The following is a 20215-nucleotide window of genomic DNA, read 5'->3' on the forward strand; positions in this document are numbered from 1 at the left end:
TCAGTGCTCTTCACAGCTCAATGAAGTATTCTCTTTCTATCTGTGAACCAGCAGAAAATTAAATTGGCACACATTTTTCTGTCTCCATTATTTCAAACTTCCTCTGTTCCAGTTTGCAGATGTAGGATTTTTTTCTTTGTTGTTCCATTTCAAATGACTAAAATGTAGTTTTTCCAAACATTTTCAATATCTTAGCTGAGCAGAGGAAGGAGGGAACAGTCAGATTATGGTATTATTGCTGATTTTTTTAACATATAGTTGCAATCAAAAATTTAATCATCTGTCAAATCTTGCTACTTTTTCACTTTTCTCTCCCCAGTGTGGAGAGCTGATGCCCAAGCTGGAAAAAGTGAAGGAAAGGAGGAGAAGAAGCTCTTTACCTGCCAGAAGAGTAAGCCAATCCTTAGCTTAGAGATCTGAGTCAGCTGAAATAGCTGCTATGAAAAAATAACAAAGGCAGATTGAATAGCCAGACATAATGAACAGGGCACAATCAAACAACAAGCTGAAAAGATTGTGTACAGTTACTATAATATGATCATATTTAGTTAGATTTGTTGGCCATCAAACATGAATGCCCTATGTGGCATACAGAATAAAACCAGTAAAAGCACATATTCTGTATGTGGCATAAAGAATAAAACCAATAAAAAATGAAACCAGTAAGAAACCATGTAGGCAAATAGAGCATATTAGGGAAAATAGCACTCAGATATCAATCTTCTATTCTTCACTAGTTGGAATCACAAATTCATCCTGACTTTTTGCCTGTTTGAAAAGCAAAGGTTTTAGAGCTTTTTTACAAGATAGCAAGGTTAGACCCAGATGAATTTCCAGGGTGATAATACTCCCAAGGCTCATGGCCCACAAGATAGCATTGTTTAACTGGTGGGACTCAGAGATTGCCTACTCTTCCTGATTAAAAGCATGACTAACATTCAAATCTTTTCAGTTTACAATTACAGAATGCTGACTTTGGAATGGTTCATTAGAAACCTCTAAAATTCAAAAAGCAATTCCAGAAGTTCAAACAGTAGTTCTTTCACAGCTAATCTTGTCAATTGCACATAGGATAAGATAAAAGACATACTAGTTTGGGAGATTCTTTAGGAGGGCAGGTTATGCAGCAAATAGAATAAGCAGCATAAAGAACAATTTCATCTTCAAACAAGGTGCTTTGTATGTAGAATTGAACCACTGAATTCACTGTAAAAAACATTTCTGCAGCCTCCTTTCCTCCTACTCCATTAATGCCACTGCATTGCAATATCATAGAAGGAGAATACAAATGTTAAATTTCTTCTAAGGAGTAAAACAAAAATATATATTTTGAAATAAAGTTATTAAACTCAACAGTGTGTGTGTGTGTGTGTGTGTGTGTGTGTGTGTGTGTGTATAAATTGATTCTGATTTATTTTTCTTTCAGTTGGGAATATGATGAGACCTGTATTCACACAATGCACTGAACTACAAACTAGCTACTCATATTAGCCTTTTAGTCCAGCATCTTGTGTGAATATAGGGAGTCATCTATATGTGAGTTGGGTGGCTATATAACTTTATACATATACATACATACATACATACATACATACATACATACATACATACATACAATAAATACTATGTTAAATGAATCCCAATTAAGCATGGGTTAGTGTGTTATATGAACAGAGATAGTACAGACAGTTTGATTGCAGTTCTTCTATATCTGATTAACAGATTTTTGGTAACAAGACACTACTTTATATAAATAGAAGTGTAGTGTTTTCAGTAAAGCGATACTATGTATGACTATGGACCAAGTAGGAAGTTAAAGGGCTCTCCATACATCTCTAAGTCAACACAAAGCAATCTCACTGTAAATTTGCTGACCCCGTTGCCAATTCTTATCTTGCCTCCATTGTGTTTGATCCATGACCCTGACAATGTATTGTATTGTCCAGATTAATGAATAAGTAGTTGCTGCTTTACTATTATGGCATGTCACCAGCCAGTGAGGAAAACTTCCATAACCTGGCATTGCAACAGAAACAGGTAGATCTCATTTCAGGAGTCTGCCTTTTTCCCCTTCATAATTCCTATTAAGTTGTATTTTATAGTACCAGTGATCATAAATAAATACAGTACTTGTAAATTTCTGTCCAATCTATTGAAAATAACCTTTATTCTAGAAATTGTAAAGTTGGAAAAAAGAGGAAAAATAAGAGAAAGTACCAGTAAGAAGAAAAATAAAGAAAAGATAAGAAAACAAACAAAACATAGTAAGATGCGCATTATAATAAACATTTTTCTAGTTTAGTATATCAAAAATAATTTATTACTGCAAATCATTAAAATCAATTCTTGAAGGGCTAAACAAGCTATACAGAAATGTATATCAGATCTTGCCTCTCCAGCAAGATGCAAACAAATGCAAACAAATGCTCATTTCCTCCCACATCTCATTAGGACATCTCCAAATATCTTAATCATGTGAAATAATATAAAATAAAGCAATTTAGGAAAATACCACAGCAAAAATAGGCTCAGAAATAAGAGAAGTATCATGCCATAAATATGCAGTTATCTAAGTGCTAAAAACATGATATCTGAAAATAACAAGATGATAGGCAATCGCTATTCTAACTTCATGTGTATAACTAAAACTAGTTCAGTGATGAAGGGAATGTAGGCTTGCTGGAGAGTTGCCCTTCCAAATTTCCAGAAGATGCTCTGATAATGCCTGGGGGGTGTGCCTTTATATGACACACAACTGGAGGATGACTATTGGAGTGCTTAGCTCCTTGATCATACTGTCTGGATGATGGCCGAATATCTCAAGCTGCTATCACCAAAGGACTTTAATTTCTGTGCTTTGGGTGAGGTCCAAAGGTATTCAGAATTATTTACAATGATTACCACCAGAAAATGACTGAACTTGTACCAGGTTATTTCAGTCCCAACTCAGATGAGTGGTTAGACAATAGATCCAGTGTTCACTTTAATGAAGATGACATGTGATCTGATGATACACTGCATAGTCATCAATCCCTTGTTATATGATCCCTTTCCAATCAAAATGTACATTGCTGCCATTCTTAATCTCTGCAAAAGTTAATGGAACTTGGTCTGCTCCAGGTACCTGATGGATTTAAATCAGGCATGTCCAACCTTTTGGCTTTTTGCCTGGGCTGCACTGAGCGAAGAGGAATTGTCTTGTGCCTCATATAAACTATACAATATAATAACTATTACTCAAAATCACTTAATAATGTTAAAAGTTTTACAATATTGTGGGGCCACATTACCAGCTGTCCAGGGCCACACGCAGCCCATTGGCCACAGGTTGGACATATCTGATTTAGATGGTTTCCTGAGGTTGCTTGGGCATGTTTGCAATAAGCTGTGGGCAGTTCCATCAAACATTTAGTTACCTTCCGGGTGGGGGAATAATAAGGCATTGGATCTGACATTCTGATCCATCTCCTTCCAGTCACAATATTTTTTGGTTTACTGCGGAATACATAAGTGACAGTGGTGAAAAGTAATAATTTTAACTGATCATAGTTTCATTCAGTAGTAATCAGTGATCAGAAATTGAGCCTTTGTTTATTCCAGTAGGAGATGCTCCAGATTCAACTCTTTGCCCATTACTATTTAATAGGTATATGCTAAGACAAAGAGTAATGTGCTTACTCATGAGCTCCAATGTTACTAATTAATATTCCTAGATTATTTTATATGTATTTTAATCTCTGTGAGCTAAATCATAACGTGACAACTACAGGAAGATTATAAAAATTATCAGCTACAATAACTCATAAAAACAGAGAGGGGAAAAGTAGCATCATAAAGTGCTAGAAGGAAATGCAACAGAAAAGAAGGCTCTTGAAAGTTCTCAAGAAGGATAATACCCTACAACCAAAGATACATTGAAAAAGAATACAGGTACTTCTATAGTGATCTTTTTGCCTCAAAGGTAGCTATCCCAAAATACTATTGTTCAGAGGGCTAGTCATTAATGCCCAAAGTGAAAACAACACAATTAGATGAGTCAAACAAAATTTCAGGACCAGACTCAATCATTTCAGAAGTTTACAAAACATATGGAGAAATACCTGCAAAATTAATAAACAAGCTTTTCAATGACTGCTTAGATGTAGAAAATATCCATAAACTATGGAAATCTTCAAAAACAATATATTCATCAAAACAGAAGATTACAAAAGTTTACAGACTATTGCCCAATCTGTCACCTTTCTAAATCCTTCATGCATGTGATACTTAACAGATTGGAAAAATACCTGGATGAACATCAGCCATGGGATTAGGATGGTTTGTGCAAAGATTATTCAATCAACAAGCACTTATATATGATCAGCCAGCTCATAGAACAAACTTGAGAAGTCCACAAGCCCCTATGTCTTCTGTTTGTTGACAAAGAACAAGCAATTGGTAGTATAGAGTAAAATGTAGTTGTAAAAATCTTAAAAAATGAAGGCATTGATAAGCACTATACCTGGCTATAATAGAAAATAATTGAACACTGCTTGACCAATATTAAACAATTTATACCCAATGAATATCCAAGGATCCAAAAAAGTGACACAATCTTCCCAAAGTGTTTCACAGCAGCTTTTGAAAAGATCTTCAGAGAGCATAATTGGGAAGAAAGAAACATTAATATAGACAATGAAAAGCTTAATCTCCTTTGGATCACCAATAACATTGTGATTGTTAGTGTTGAGGAAGCTGAAAAAATGCTTAAATGAGCTGAATGAGACAAGTAAAGGAACTGGTATAAAAAACAATAGAAGCAAAGCCCAATATATACTCAACCCATTCTGACAATACCATGAAAAGAGAAACAAGAAGTAGTGACACATATATCTTTGCCAAGAACTCAACAATAGTCAACAGAGTTGACTGAGAAATATCACACAAAAGAAAAGCAGTGTGAGTTAGCTTTAGTCACATAAAAAGAAGTCTCCAACAAATTGGCAACCTTAAGACAGGAGCAAACACTTCCAACACCATAATCTTCCCAACAATGCTCTATGGATGAGTTAGGCCTTTGAAGTAGTCCTTGCCTTCTTTATAGGGCTGCAATAGAGTGACTGTCCCAAGATCATTCAGCTGCCTTTGTGTCTAAGACAAGACCAGAACTCACAATCACCTGGTTTATAGCCTTTTCCCTTAATTATTACATTTAACCTGCACTCATATCCTTGCTTAATTATGTTTATTTTACTAATTTTTTTTTAACTCAAGCTGCATGATCTTAATTATATCACTTTTTGTGTTTTATATTGTTATAGTAAAGTTAGTGTTGTTGCTTTTAGATTTATTGAAGTACTTGTTGAAAATAACATGGAATTCTTATCCAGAGTCTGAGAGGTTATTATCTAGTTGGTAGGTTACTATTTGACTGTAAAAAATAAGTGGCTACCCATTAGTCTGGCAAAAAGGTTTAGCACCAATCAAAACTTGTTCTGAATATTTAAAAATTATTTTGATTGTTTGTTATGGATACCTACTTAATTAAGATTTTTCTGATACTTTAAATGAAGAATTTGTTTTGTTTGCTACTGTCACCAAAACTTCATCAAGCCACGTTGCCACTGTGTTAATTATAGCTTTTCCCAGAATAAATTCTAATAATGCAGGATCTTTAACTGTCATGATGGGATAGAAGTTTGGCCCTAGTATTTAACCAGTTTGCACATTTTTGTGTTCATTTTTAGAAGTTACCAATTGTTCTTCTGGCATGGAGCTGACATTTCTATTCTATTGCTTAACTGTAGTCATATCTTGATCATCTGGTTCTACTTGTCAGTTTGCAGAAGCATTTTTCTTGTAGCATTTTTTGTGTTGGAATCAGATTTTACTTACAGATTTTAAATCTCTGGTATTTTTTTCAGTCTTGGGAAAATGCATTACTAACTGCCTTTGAATTCAAATTGTTAGATATTCTGACATTCTGATTAATTTGAACAAAGAACTAGGAATTCGTGTTCAATGTTCTATTTAAAGCAATTCTAAGGGACATGGATCCAAAGAGAATCCTTATCTCTAGCAACCTTACCATCACTTTGAAACCCCTATTCTCACAGTTTTGCAAAGCATCCTTCTGTATAGCCAAACGAACAATTGTTCTCTAGAGTTAACAGAACAATCCTGTTTTAGCAGGCATTGGTCACTGATTATTGGTTCTGTTGACGTTCAATTTAGGTGGCTGTCTTCTATTTTTACAGATATTATATGCTACCTACAATTTATAAACGGAAATAAATCCTTCTAAATAAATATACGTGGAGTCAGAAAGGTGGAAGTTAACTGAATATGATGAATACAGGAAAGTGGCCAAATAAACACAAAACCAAAGCCATTTCTTCCTCAGAAGAAATAGTGAGATTGGCTGTTCTTTTTTTGGGGGGGGGACTCTGGAGGGAAGCTGGAGTCACAAAAAAAAAATAAGGGGGTGGGGTGAGAGAATAAAGGGTATCAAAGAAACTTGGGAAACGAAGTGCAGATGGAAAGGAGATGAGTTGACAGAAAAATAGCTAAGACCAAGATTGGCCGGTCACCAGAGAGAGGGAGGGGGTATAACCTCAAATTCCATAACTTCTCAAATCCACCTCTATTCACTGCCATTGCTAAATCACCTGATCTCACTTTCAGTTCTAAGCATAATAAAACACACAACATTATGGGAAAATGTGGGATTTTGGATACATCACTGATATAAATGAAGATGTTCTCATGGCACTTAATTTTTTTAGCTATTTAGTATTTAAACATTACTTTTACCAGTTTCTAATAAAATAAAGAGATGCACTAAGTCAGGGGTAGGCAACCTCGGCTCTTTTATGACTCGTGGACTTCAACTCTCAGAATTCCTGAGTCAGCTATGCTAAGTCAGGAATTCTGGGAGTTGAAGTCCACGAGTCATAAAAGAGCCGAGGTTGCCTACCCCTGCACTAATACATCAGTTGATTTACATGCACAAGTAGGAAGCAGGAAGAACTGCTACCTAGAGCAGTTTGTGACACACTACACTTTTAGCAACATTTACTGCTCATCCTGCTGAATTGTACAAGAAAGAGTTCAACTTTTGGCTTGATTTTTTTTTAAGAACCCAAAATTTACCAGTCTGAGAAATATATTAAAGAACTCTTGATCTTTGGAACTAATTATGACTTCAGAACTAAACAGAATTCATTTTAGGATCCTTCCATCTTAAAATCTATTTTTGTTTCTGATTTGGGGCAGGGGACAACTCTGAACGCCATAAACTGTGATTAAACTGAATAATGTTCAAAATCGCTTAGACCTAGTTCTACACCCTGATCCATCGCCTGCTGTGCCAGAAGCAAATATCAGACTGTAGCCGATACAGTCTCACGCAGGGACCCTTCCGCTCCTCTGTTTTTGCTTTTCCCGACCGGGGCTTTCGCGAATCAAACGATGGAAGTTGCAGTTGCGCAGTTCGGTCGCTAGGGGACTCTGCGAAGGACCGGCCTGCCGCTATTGCCGCCGCCGCTTTGGGCGGGTTGGCGTATCAGCTGACTCTCCTTCTCCTTTCCGAAGCTCCGCTAGCGCTGCTGCTCTTGCAGCTCGGTTTTCATTCCTCAGCAGAGCGGGGAGGCGAAGCAAGGCGACTGGGCGGATATCTTTCGACTGCCTTCCTATATATATTAAAACTAGTGCCTGAGCTCCAGCGTCCTAGCTGCTGCTTTGCCCGCGATGCTGCCGCATTTAGTTTTTCTGCTGGTCGTAGCCTCTTGGACAGCGGGAGCTTTGGAGGTAAGCGGCTCCCCAATTTACCTTCTCCCTGTTGCTGCGACAAGAAAGTCTTTGTTCGCCGAGAGGTTTCAGCAGCTTTAAGCTGGGGCTTCGCCCCGAAACTAGCCGATGAAAGCGGCCTGCTGAAGGCTCGAGAAGAAAGGGTGTGTTCCTCGATCCGCGCCTCTTCTGAAATCCCTGGTTCAGCCTGAACAATGGAGAGAGGAGGCTGGGCGGGCTGGGACGCTAGCGGCTTCCGAAAATGCCTCTTGCTCACTTGCGGATAGCTTTGGGCAGCCTTTCAGCGAGCGTCCGTCGACTCTGGGGCGCTTGCGAAGGGGGGGGGGGAGAAGGGAATCTTGCCTCTTTTCGGTTACTTAGGAAGCGGGCGGTCTGTAGGATGAGAAAGAAAAGGGGGCGCGAGGAGGGAGGGCGAGGCCCCTTGTTTGTGCCTCGCATCCATCCTTTCTGGAATGCGCCAACTTGGCATCGATGGATTCGACGCTTTGCTTTGCAAAGAATGAAGGGGAGGGGGGAATGGGAGCAGAGATGAGTTTCACGTTTGTCGCCGGCCGCCGTACGGCTTTTGTTGCCTTTAGCTGCTTCTGTGTTTTCTCGTGTAGCCGATCTGGGGGCGGAATCGGGAAGGGGGTGTCGCCTTGATGCTGGGGCCAGGAGACCCGATTCTCCGGCCAGGCGATTGTTATCGCCCGCTCCTCACTGCTTTCCCTCGTTCCTCCTTCTCGCAGGGAATGCAAACAAGAGGCACTCGTTTGGGGATTGCCCCTCACTCGTGGGGGGGGGGGGAGGAGGAGTAAGTTCTCGGCTCAGGTGCCTGTTGGCTCGACCAACTTCAGTACTAAGGCATTAATGCGTGCGGCTCCTGCGGAACAGCCCCCCTCCCCGCCTTTGGGCAGGGAGGCTTTGCTCCCACCAACTGCGACCCTCTGTCCCTTCGCGCTTCCTCGTCAGGGAGAAAAAGGACATTATGATGGGTCCCCCCGTAATAAGGTCGTCCAGTATTATTCTGGTGTGCGTTGCAGACTTGGGCGGCAGGACTTGGAGGAGGGTGGGAGAAGAAATCTGCCCAAATCCCACTAGGGCTTTTCTTCGGTGTGGAGATAATGCGCTTCGTACACCTAGAGGCTTTCCTCTAAGGAGGGGAGTTTGGGGAACCAGATGAAAGGAAATGGGTTGGAGGAAAGCTTGAGAGCGAGAAGATGGCGCCTCTGCAGTGCAGTAAGGAAACGCTGTAATGAAAGCTGCAGACCGAAACAGCCCTCCCACCGCTAGGTGTTTTAACAACTCGACTCTTCCTTTCAGTCAGCTCCCCATCAGGTAGTCAATGCCTTGTGGAATGTTTTTCGGCTTCAGCATCCGGAGTAAAAAGAAAGGGATGGGTGAGAAAGAGGAAACGCCAGAGAAATCTTTCCCTATGTAGAGGGACTGTTTTCCCACGAGTTGACTTGGATTTTAGTTTTTAGTTCTCTCTCTTACACCCCCTTTCCCCCCCCCATCTTCCTTGTTGCTGCAGTTTTGCAGAATCAGTTGTACTCAAATCATTGGGCTGAAACTGCTCTAGGTAGACTGGTTCGCTTTTCCTGGCATTGGCAAAAGATGATCTAAATATGCCACACCCTCTTTGAAAACTGTAAAAAAAATGGAGAGGCTTGGAATTTAATTTCTTGAGCCTAAAGGTGAAGGCATTTGGTGGGATGGGTATGCTGTATGTTGGCCTGCAAAGTAGGTTCAAGATCTTAGCTTGCATTGAATAGTGTGAGCTTGAAATAAAATGTGGTTCTCCTTCTGACATACTGCCCCCCAATGAGCTAAAACTGACTAGCATTTCCTCCTTGCTAGTTACAGAAAATTGAGACAAGGCTCTGGATAAAAAAAAAAAAAAAAAACGTGAAATTGACCCAATCCATGATGAGTGACAAATCAAAAGTATACATAGGCCTTACATTTATTTTCCATACTATTTTTTCCATTTTTTGCATAATACTGGTTACCATTTAAAGGAATATTGTGATAGGTATGGATGTAAAATGTGAATTTTTAAATTTGTGAAGGCTGATTCACTTTAATTATTTTTTAACTCTCAGGAGAGCAGAAGGAAGAAAAGCAATCTCCTTTACCTATTTTGCATAGTTACTTTCAGGCTGACTTGCCTTTCCATCAGTGTATTAGGTCTTGAATTTGTTGATGCAAATTAGTTTAATTAAGTTTAATTCCTTAGTAGGTGAGTATAGGATGGCATATTGAGGTTATAATTCTATTTTATGCACACTTGTTCTAGAAATCCCAATTAAATGAATGTGACTCATTTTGAAGTCACAATGCATACAATGGTGATATAGGATACTTAACTAATATTGTGTGGATGAACAATCTAAAGAAAACAAAGTCTTCAAAAGAGCAACTACTAGATGATCTGTTTGTTAAGCATTAGATTTAGTTTCACCTGCCAATTATAGAATAGAAATGCTTTTCAAATTGTTTGTATTTGAGGTTTGAGTGTCTTTTCTATAGTGGTGAAATTTATTAATAGACCTAATACTTGCTGAAAAATTTGTTCAGACCTGCCTATGAAGTCTGTAAAAGGCTAGGGATTAAATTTTTGTTCAATTTTTAAAAATTGGTGCTTTTTTATTTCATCTTGTCCAATGAATTTATGTTGACTTTCGTGAGATTTCTCCCAACTCCTGACTTCACACCCAACAACTCTTCAAAGAAGATTAAGTCTATTTTATATGTTGTTAATAAAATTTACAGGAGTTAAGTGACAGGTGTCATACCATGGAGCAGACTTAGTCAATTTTACATGTTGCATTAAGCCATGTGTTGGTTCACGTATATTCAATCATCATGTGGTTGATTTCTTTTTTGTTTTGTGTAGTATGTGAACTTAGCATTTAAGGTATAAGGTCTGTATACTGTTTGTCCTCTCCATAGCCAAATATAGTAAAAGTTATAGTCAAAGCACCTGGAATATAACAGATTGGAAATGACTGGGATAGAGTTTATATACCCACTTCGTGAGAAAGACATGACTGTTTAGCTGTACCTTGTAAAGGAGCACACTTGCCAGGGTACAAATACATATATAACTTTGTATGACCAACTTTTTGTAATTTTATGAATAAGACAATTATTTTATGAAAATGTAATTTACCTTTTAATAGATATGCATTTCTTCCTTCCTCTACCCCATTCCCTCTTTTTCTGAGTCTTGCTGGAAATTATCAGTTAACACACTTCGGTTTGATTTCATTATCTTTGCAATGTTTTGGCAAATAAATTTATTTTATAAAGAAAAAAAATACAAAAATTTTCATTACAACTTTTTGTGACACTTTGATTTTTGTTAAACATTGAAATTATTCCAAGACTGGTATTGAGAAAGGAAGTTTTAGCTTTTTGAAAGTAAAGACTTGAAAAATAAAAATGTGTTTACTATCTTAGTCTGAGCTGTCTTTTTAGAGAATTAAGTATAGCTATCCCATACCAATATATGTCAACCTATTTATGACATATATTGGTATGGGGTATATTACCTGCAGGTGATGATGAAAATTGCATTCTTCTGCTTGAAAGTACATCCTTTAATCAGTGTTTCTCAACCTTGACAATTTTAAGGCATGTGGACTTCAACTCCCAGAATTCTACAGCTAGCAATTCTGGGAGTTGAAGTCCACATGCCTTAAAATTGTCAAGGTTGAGAAACACTGCTTTAAATGGTTTTGTTGTTCATACTTGACAGGTCCTGCCTATGAATTAGATTGTTTATGGACTAGACACAGGGGTTGCCAACCAGGGGTGCGAGACGATATTCCAGGGGGTGCAAAAACTTGGCTTTTCAAAATTATAGTGTATAATTCGTTGCCGTTATTTCGAACTTTTGTAAGGGGTACGAGAATATATCAGAAGTGTTCCAGGGATGCGGGATATAGAAAAGGTTGGGAACCACTGGATTGGTATATGTTACGAAGATATTTTATGATAACAGAAGGAATTTAAATCTACTTGCTTTATGAAAATGCCTTTAATTCTAGTATTACAACATGTCAGTTTTCAAACTCTAGGGTTAGCTAATATACTTCATTTTGTTAAGCATTAAACTTGTTCAATATATGATAATACTGTATTTACTTAGAAAATGATTGGATTTTATATTAATTTCTCATTTCAAGATTGCTTTTGCTAATAATGATAGCACTGAAATACTGTACTACAAAGTTAAGCAAAAGTGTGTGTTAAGAAATGCATCAATTCTTAAATCACTATACACATGTATGTATCCCTTTCCTATTAGAGTCAGATAGCAAATAAGTCTAAGAAAGTCCATCATTTTATTTATTTATGGTACACGTTTACCTAAAGGAAAAATAGCTTTAGTGATCATTGTAAACCATGGAATACATAAATAGGCTATGTATTAGTTGTGTAGTGAAATTCTGGACCTCCATTTTCTCTCCTTTACTTTAGAAAAAAATAGCTTTCACCATATGTATGAACTCTGAGAGATAAAATTCGTCCTACGATCCTTGATTTTAAAAGGATGAAAGTTGATATTCTTATAGATTAAGTGAAAATTTTAACCTAGTAACAGTTAGCAACTACTGCTTTCAATGGAGAGATTATCAAAAAGTTTGAGCTATGATCTAGTGAATATTGGTTATAATAATGCTTAACCATCTGTGCATAAATGACCTTTTCTCACTCTCTTGAAATAAATCCATTCTTGCTCTCTTTTCTTGAGGATTTATACTGCATGAATATGACATAATATTTATATGCTTTAAGAATATGAATGACTGCTCTTTACCATTATAAATTCACAAGTGTCACTCTACTGTATGTCTTCTGCTTTTAGCGGAACAGTTTTTCATCCCACTATATGTATTGTATGAAAAAGGGAAACTAATTCCAAATTCACCTTTCCACTAATGTAGTCATTTTCATACAGCTTCTTTTGCAAACAGAACAGTAATACTTCTCAACAATATTTCATTATTTATTCAATTTATGTGGCCACACATCTCACTCTGGGACAAACAACAATTTAATATAAATAAAAACATAGATTGTTACTAAAAGAAACTTTAAAAACAAAACATAATTAGCAGTTAATCATGAAAGACCTTTAACATAACCAGAAAATAGGGTCTGTCACACACTTGGCCACAGTAGTACTGAATGACAGTTTTAGCAGAGAAATAACCCATTATGCTACACATTTAAAAGTCCAAATGTTGGACTTCTAAGCCTCTTGTTTGTGGCTTAGCATGTTGTGTGAACCACCCGTTTGATTTATTCATTAAATGAGTTTTTCCTCTTCCTAAAAAAGTATTGAAATGGGTAAGTGCCATTTCATCCCAGTGCACATGTGTCAAGAAATACATGATGCTTCTACCTGTTGTGTCAGCATTTCAAGTGAATAATGCATTAAATAATGCCTTAATCACTTCCTGTTTGACTTATTACAACATACTCTACATAGGATTATCCTTGAAGAGAATTGAGAAGCTTCAGATGATTCAGAATATAGTAATATGGACAATATTGTGCCCAAGTAACACTGCTGCTTCTTCAGCTGCAGGCTTTCATCCAGTTTCTGAGTTTAAGATGCTGGTTGTCACCTTTGAAGCCTTTGTTGGCATGGGGTTGGGTTTCCTGTAAACTACCTCTCCCCACTGGTTTATGTCCAGATCACCTGACCAGATAAAGTAGGCATGCTGTAGGTCCCATTGTTGAAGCAGTGTCACTTGATAGGTCCTGGAAAACATGCCTTCTGTGATATGTCTGTCTTATGGAAGGGCCTCAGTTTAAATCATAGATGATCCTGACACTGCCAGCCTTCCAGAACCTGAGATCAGGATGCTAATTGAACTCTAATATGGGTGCAGGTGTATCAGTTGTTAGAGAGGGCTTTTTTAGTGACCTGTATTTTCTATTTGAGAGCCAGTTTGGTTAATGGTTAAGTTAAGGCATCAGAATAGAAAGTGGGAAACTGTTCCCTTCTGTATTTATGTTTGCTGCCCAGGGTACCTTTGATAGATGTGTGGCCATATAAATATGTTAAAACAAATATAAGTTTAAATACTAAATAGGAAAACTACTTTCTGTTTTTAGCTCTGCATGTTGCAGTGCAAGTTGATACGATATATTCAAAGATAATAGCTGCCTGTTCTTCCTACCAGTAATCTGCACATGTGAAGCTTACCTCCATACTAATCTTGAAATAGAGAAAGTGGTGTCTGAATGGATATGTTGCATCAGACTAACATCCATATTTGAGGACCATCTTTATGGAGCAACAGAAGCATATGTATACTGCTAAGATAACTAAAATATCACTGAGGAAGGTTAGGTTATTTAATATGTGTTTCAAAATAGCTGTGCTGCCTCCCAGCATGTTTTAATATATGCCTTTTCCTAGTTAAAAATATACTAAATGTCCCTAATGATTCTTCTACTTATGTAGGTAACACAATTATGAAGCGTTTCATTTCAGAGTTGCCATGAATGCCATGTTTATGATAATTTGGGAATCCCAGAATCAAATTTTCCATTTGAAGTTTCAAACTATTATTTAGAGTGTTTTTGCAATTCCAATTGAGAAGATAAATACTGTACTGATAGTAGTTTGTTGAATTGAATGCCACAATAACTTAGGGTTAATCCTTTTTACTCAAATGGGAGAAGGAGAATAACACTGCAGGTGATTTTTTTAAAAAACCAGATAAATCTGATTATTATTTGCTTGTTTATTTTTCCTTTGCTTTGGATTATCTCCCCCCACCCTTGTGTGTGTGTGTGTGTGTGTGTAAAATTCATGTTCATTCCTGGGGATAATTTTTTCCTGTATAATCTTGTTGACTTATCATAATCCTAAATGACCTGGAATATTTGAGTAAATGGTAATATTCCTTATGGTAATGATAAGTTTATCCAATATTTACTGCTTCTTGGAACTGCAGAAATCTTCCTATATCTCAGATATGTTTATACAAGACAGTTTTACACTGTCACTAGTTACATATTCTAGATTTCCTTCTCCCCAGCTAAAATGAGGTTTGTTTCCCTAAAATGTTTCCACTTACTGATTTTTTTTTTTTATTTTTAGGCTAAACTGATGATCTGATATGTAAGGAATTAATTTTGTCAATATGAAATGAATACCAACATTAAAAATTGGGCATCAGTGATTTTTTTCACTTTGTTTAAAGACTATATAAGTGTTTAGGTTTTTTTAAATGCCCTAAAACATTGGAAAAAATATTAAAATAAATTTTAATATTTAGGAGTTATAAGCTTGAATTGAATTATAAACTCTTTCATTCCAGTTCACTCTGATTTTATGGTTAATCGAACTCCTGGGGATTAAATTGGCAGTTTGATTTTGCATGTGTCTGGATGTGAGACCTGAAGTAATTGAAATGGCAGACAATTAAATGAAGTATAAAACCTACAAATATGGTCTCTCATATAAGTGAGGTTTAGTTTCTTGATGGGTCTGTATTCTGTATGCTAGGCCCTTTTTCATTAATTCCATAATTGTAGGTTTCTCCAGCAGGATGGCTGTAGAGTCCAAATGGATGGGTTCTATGACGGCCTTCCTGCCTGGCAGACTGGGTAAAAACTTCGGCCACACCCCTTCCTTTGGGCGTGACCCCAGTTTTGACTCAGTCTCGAAGCCTGGTAGAAGTGCGAGAAGCAGCTCTTAGGAAAGAAGAGTTTTCACAAAGAAAAGAATATCCTCTTCCAGTTTTTTTTTTTTTTTTCCTCCCCTTTTTGCAGCAGGCAGGGATCCCGGGCAGAGGAATAGAACACCGACGCCTCCCAGCCAGGATCGTCGGAGTGGTGAGAGGATCGCCAGGGCGGTTAGCCAGGGGGGCTCGGGCCGGTCAGTGGATCTTCCGCGGATCCCGCCAAACAGCTGTTTGGCGCGGGGACATTTCCCGGACCACCCGCCGGGCAGCTGAGTGGCACGGAGGCCACTCGGTCCGGCGGAGGAGCTGAGGCGCCGTTCAGCGCCAAACAGCTGAGCGGCGCGGGAAAACAGAGCGCTGATCAGCTGAGCGGCGCGAGAAGCGCAGCGCGCCCAAACCGACCGGCAGAGCCTCAGCGCCGTTTTTTCTCCCCCAGCGGAGAGGCACAGCCCCCTTAAGGACAAAAGAGCCATTCAAGCCGGTTAATTACCCTATTGCTGGCTATTAAAGACCCGCCATTGTTGGAGCCTCGTGGCTCATCCGGCTACTATTGGGAGGCGGGGCTTCCTCCCATTCGCCATTTTAAACAAGCAGTTTAGCCGCCGCTTTTTTCCTTTACATTAAGACACTTGGGCAAGAGGAAGGAAGAGGAATAAAAGATTAGAACCTCTATCAGTTCTGAGCGTGGTCTGCTACCACAGCCACAGACCGGGGGAGAGAGAGATATAAACTGTACTTTTGTCTGGACTAGGTGAGGAGGTGAGGAGGAATATTTTTTCTTTTCCTAACTGTTCCTATAGTGACCTTTAGTCACTGCCTTGCAGGATCTTCTGTCCAAAGATTCCTGTCTGTCCGGCCATTGTTTGTATAGGCAGAAGAGGGCACAGCCCCAAGCATCTGCATCTGATCTGCGTATCTCATTCCCCCTTTCCAGGCATTGCCTACTCGGGGTGTCTGGCACAATGGCAGACAATGTCTCGTATTCAGTCACACAGGTCCCTCAATTGTCCCCCCCACAGCAACAACAAAAACGCAGATCTTCTGAATCAGAGGTGGGGGGGAAGAAGAAAGCTAAAACAAAGCACCTTTCTCAGAAGGGACAGTCCAAAACGGCTGAGCGAGAGGCTTTGAGGAGACATTTGGCTTTAGAAAGGCAAATTAGCAGAGCACAGAGAACCAATGTCAATGGGACAAATTTGGTTTCCCCTGTCCCAGGGGTGGCACCCAGCACAGAACCTACTGCCGAGGAAGTGCTCAAGACTTGGTCTCCTCCTGGGGAAACTGAACAGTTAGATTCCTCCAATCCCTCCTCACCAGCTTCTTCACCCGACCACACTCCAGCGCCTCACCCCAACGACAAGGCGCAGGAGAACATATGGTCGGCACAATTTCATGCATTCATGCAGGATGCATTCTCCCAGTTCATGGCTTCTAAGGGGCAAGTGGCCTTTCACACACCCCGTAAGGGACGGGCTAGGCCGCCCCCTACCAGCATCTCTGAAACTTCCTCTCAATTGGGAGAGGGTGACTCAGTAGACCTGGACATGTCAGACATGCCCCTCTCGGAGGACGAGGAGACCGCACCTGAGCAGGCGACAAGCTCTGGCCTCTTTAACCCAGCGCTCCTAAAATCACTCCTGATAAAGGCAGTTTCCACAGTCAACCTAACATCAGTACAGGATGAGAAGCCCTCAACAAGCAAGGAGGCCAATCCTCTATTTGCCAAAAAGGTTCCACAGGATAAGTACATCCCATGTGCGGAGGTCTTTATGACCACGCTGGAGGAACAATGGTCCTCACTTGCGAGCCCACCGGCACCTAACAGCGCGGAAAGAAAGCTTTTCAACCTATCTCCCTCCTTCTCTAACATGTTAGAGGTTCCCACTGTAGATAACCCCTTGATCTCATTATTTTCTACCTCCGCGATTCCAGGAGACATGGCGGAGGTCTTGAGACCTGAGGAGAAGAAATTTGAACACTCCCTCCGGCGTTCCCATATGGCCGCAGCCTGGGCGGCCAGAGCAGCCACTTCATCATCATTCTTCGCGAGGGCCAGTATCATGTGGCTGAGGGAACTGCAAGGCACGGTGCCTCCAGACCAGGTCAGAGTACACCAAACATTGGCCAAGCTCCTCGCGGCCTCTCAATTCGTGTCTGACGCTTCACTGTACGCAACAAAGTATGCGGCAAGGTCCATTGCGGCCACAGTGGCCTCGCGAAGGCTACTGTGGCTCAAAAATTGGAAGACAGACCTGAGGTCCAAATGGCGTCTTTCGACGTCCAAATACAGTGGAGAAGCCCTGTTTGGTTCCATTCTGGACCCACACGTCAGCGAAGGCAGAGACAAGAAAAAAATCCTAGTGCATCCATCAAAGAAGTTAGACAGGAGAGGCAGTCAGGACTTCCGGAGACAGGGCTCCCGCCCAGGAAGCCCCTGGGAATGGAGACAGCCCTTTCGATCAGGGCAATCCTGGGACTGGCCCAGAGGCTCACGATCCTTCTATCCGAGACAGGATCGAACCCAGGATCGCCAAAGCCCGGGAGCCAGAGGCCAGTTCCAGTCCAGACGCCCATATAGGGGAGCGGGAGGCAGATCCTTTAAGCGTACCAAGTGACGCCAAACAGGACACTCCCATCGGGGGTCGGTTAGGAAACTTCATCGAGGTCTGGGAGCAGACCACCACCGACGCCTGGGTCTTGGAAACGATCAGGCATGGCCTGACCTTAGACTTTTGTTCTCCCCCACCAAGCCGGTTCATCAGATGCCCCATCTCCAGAAAGGTACACAAGACGAGGCTGATAACTTCGGCCATAGCTCACCTCCTGTCAATTCAAGCCATAGAGAGGGTACCAAAGGAAGAGGAGGGAAGAGGATTTTATTCCATCCTCTTCGTTATTCCAAAGACATCAGGAGGGTGGAGAGCAATATTGGACCTGAAGGGCCTGAATCATTTCATAAAGTACAGGAAGTTCAAGATGCACTCATTGAAGTCCATCCTAGCCAGCGTCAGGGAAGACGATCTATTATCCTCAATAGATCTCACAGAGGCGTACCTACACATTCCCATCCATCCCAGCTACCGGAAATTCCTCAGATTTACCTACGCGGGCCGGCATTACCAATACAGGGCCTTACCCTTCGGACTATCTTCAGCACCAAGGGTATTTACCAAAATCCTAGCTGTAATAGCAGCCCATCTCAGGCTGATGCCGGTTCGCGTACAGTTTTATCTGGACGACATCTTGATTCAGTCCAGATCTCAGGAACAAGCAAGGGCAGATCTCAAGACCACGATCCGAACCCTACAGGGGCACGGATTCTCGGTCAATCTAAACAAGAGCCACCTCATTCCCTCAAGGAGACTGCAACACCTGGGCGCGGTGATAGACACGTCACAGTGCAGGGTATTCCTTTCCCAGGAGCGACTGATCAGCATATCCAAGCTAATCCACCAAATTCAAAAGATCAGGAGAGTGCCCTTGCTACAACTCTCGAAGCTCCTGGGGAAGATGATATCTTGCATGGGCATCATCCCATGGGCAAGGCTCCACTCGAGGGAGTTGCAGTGGTTCCTCCTACCCTACCAGAGGAGGAACCTCAGCACCTCCAGCAGGAGAGTGCCGGTACCAGCACAGGTGATGAAATCACTAAAATGGTGGCTATCCCCCATGACACTCAAGGGGAGCATATTCAGGGAACCGAACAGGGTCACGCTCACGACAGATGCGAGCCTGTTCGGATGGGGAGCCCATCTGGGGACCCAGATAGCACAGGGCCAGTGGGGTCAGAAGGACCTGTCACACAGCATCAACTGGCTAGAGCTCCGGGCCATACACCTGGCCCTCCGTCATTTCTCACACCTAGTAACGAGGAGGCACGTCCTCGTGCTTACAGACAATGTAGCAGCCAAGGCGCATGTAAACAAGGAGGGAGGAACGAAATCAGTGGAACTAATGAAGGAAGCATTGGCTCTGTCTCGGTGGGCAGAAGCCAATGTGAGTTCCATCAGAGCGGAACACATCTCAGGGGAGACAAACACCCAGGCAGACTCCCTGAGCAGAGCCAAGGTGGACCAGTCGGAATGGCGTCTGGACCCGGCTCTCTTCGAGGAGATCTCCCGGAGGTTCGGACAACCGCACCTAGATCTATTTGCCAACCACAAGAACACACAGCTCCCCAGGTTCTTCTCCAGATTCCCGTCCCCGGGATCGGAGGGAACGGATGCTCTCAGGTGCCGGTGGCCGGCGCAACTCCTGTACGCCTTCCCACCACTGCCATTAATACCGGCAACCATACGCAAGATGATCCTGGAGGGCGCAGAAATGGTCTGCATTGCCCCTCACTGGCCACGGCGCCCGTGGTTTGCCGACCTCGTGGACCTTTCGATATCACCTCCGTGGAGGATCCCCCCGGACAAGGTAAAACTCAGTCAGGGCAAGCTTGTACACCCAGATCCCCAGTGGCTACAACTAGCCGCTTGGCATTTGAGCGGCAAAGCTTAACTAAACAATCTTATTCTGCAGGGGTGATATCGATCATACAGGCATCACGAAGAGCGTCCACTAATAGGATTTATGACGCTACGTGGAAGGGATTTTGTAGGTGGTGCGCTTCGCTTCACCTAGACCCGACCGCAGTATCTATTCCCAATATCCTAGATTACCTACTGGAGGGTCTTAATAAGGGCCTGTCAGTCAATACTATCCGCAGACAGATATCGGCCCTCTCAACT

At 41.1% G+C, this 20215-nt stretch overlaps 1 protein-coding gene across 4 annotated transcripts in view; it reads left to right on the top strand.

The window, feature by feature from the left end:
- The first annotated feature begins 7522 nt into the window (after nt 1-7522).
- The window catches only part of LOC120314547 (amyloid beta precursor protein), a 146538-nt gene continuing 133845 nt past the window's right edge, over nt 7523-20215 (top strand). For 2 of the 4 annotated variants that reach the window (XM_039357762.1, XM_039357763.1), the window contains exon 1: nt 7524-7788. In XM_039357762.1, the coding sequence (XP_039213696.1) occupies nt 7729-7788 (60 nt within the window). In that variant the 5' untranslated portion in view covers nt 7524-7728. Of the gene's footprint in view, nt 7789-20215 lie in introns of all 4 variants that reach the window. The other 2 variants (XM_039357764.1, XM_039357761.1) reach the window with 2 other exon arrangements.

The sequence above is a fragment of the Crotalus tigris genome, unplaced genomic scaffold (assembly GCF_016545835.1).
Source record: "Crotalus tigris isolate CLP2741 ecotype Arizona unplaced genomic scaffold, ASM1654583v1 scf7180000018944.1027768, whole genome shotgun sequence".
Taxonomy (NCBI): domain Eukaryota; kingdom Metazoa; phylum Chordata; class Lepidosauria; order Squamata; family Viperidae; genus Crotalus; species Crotalus tigris.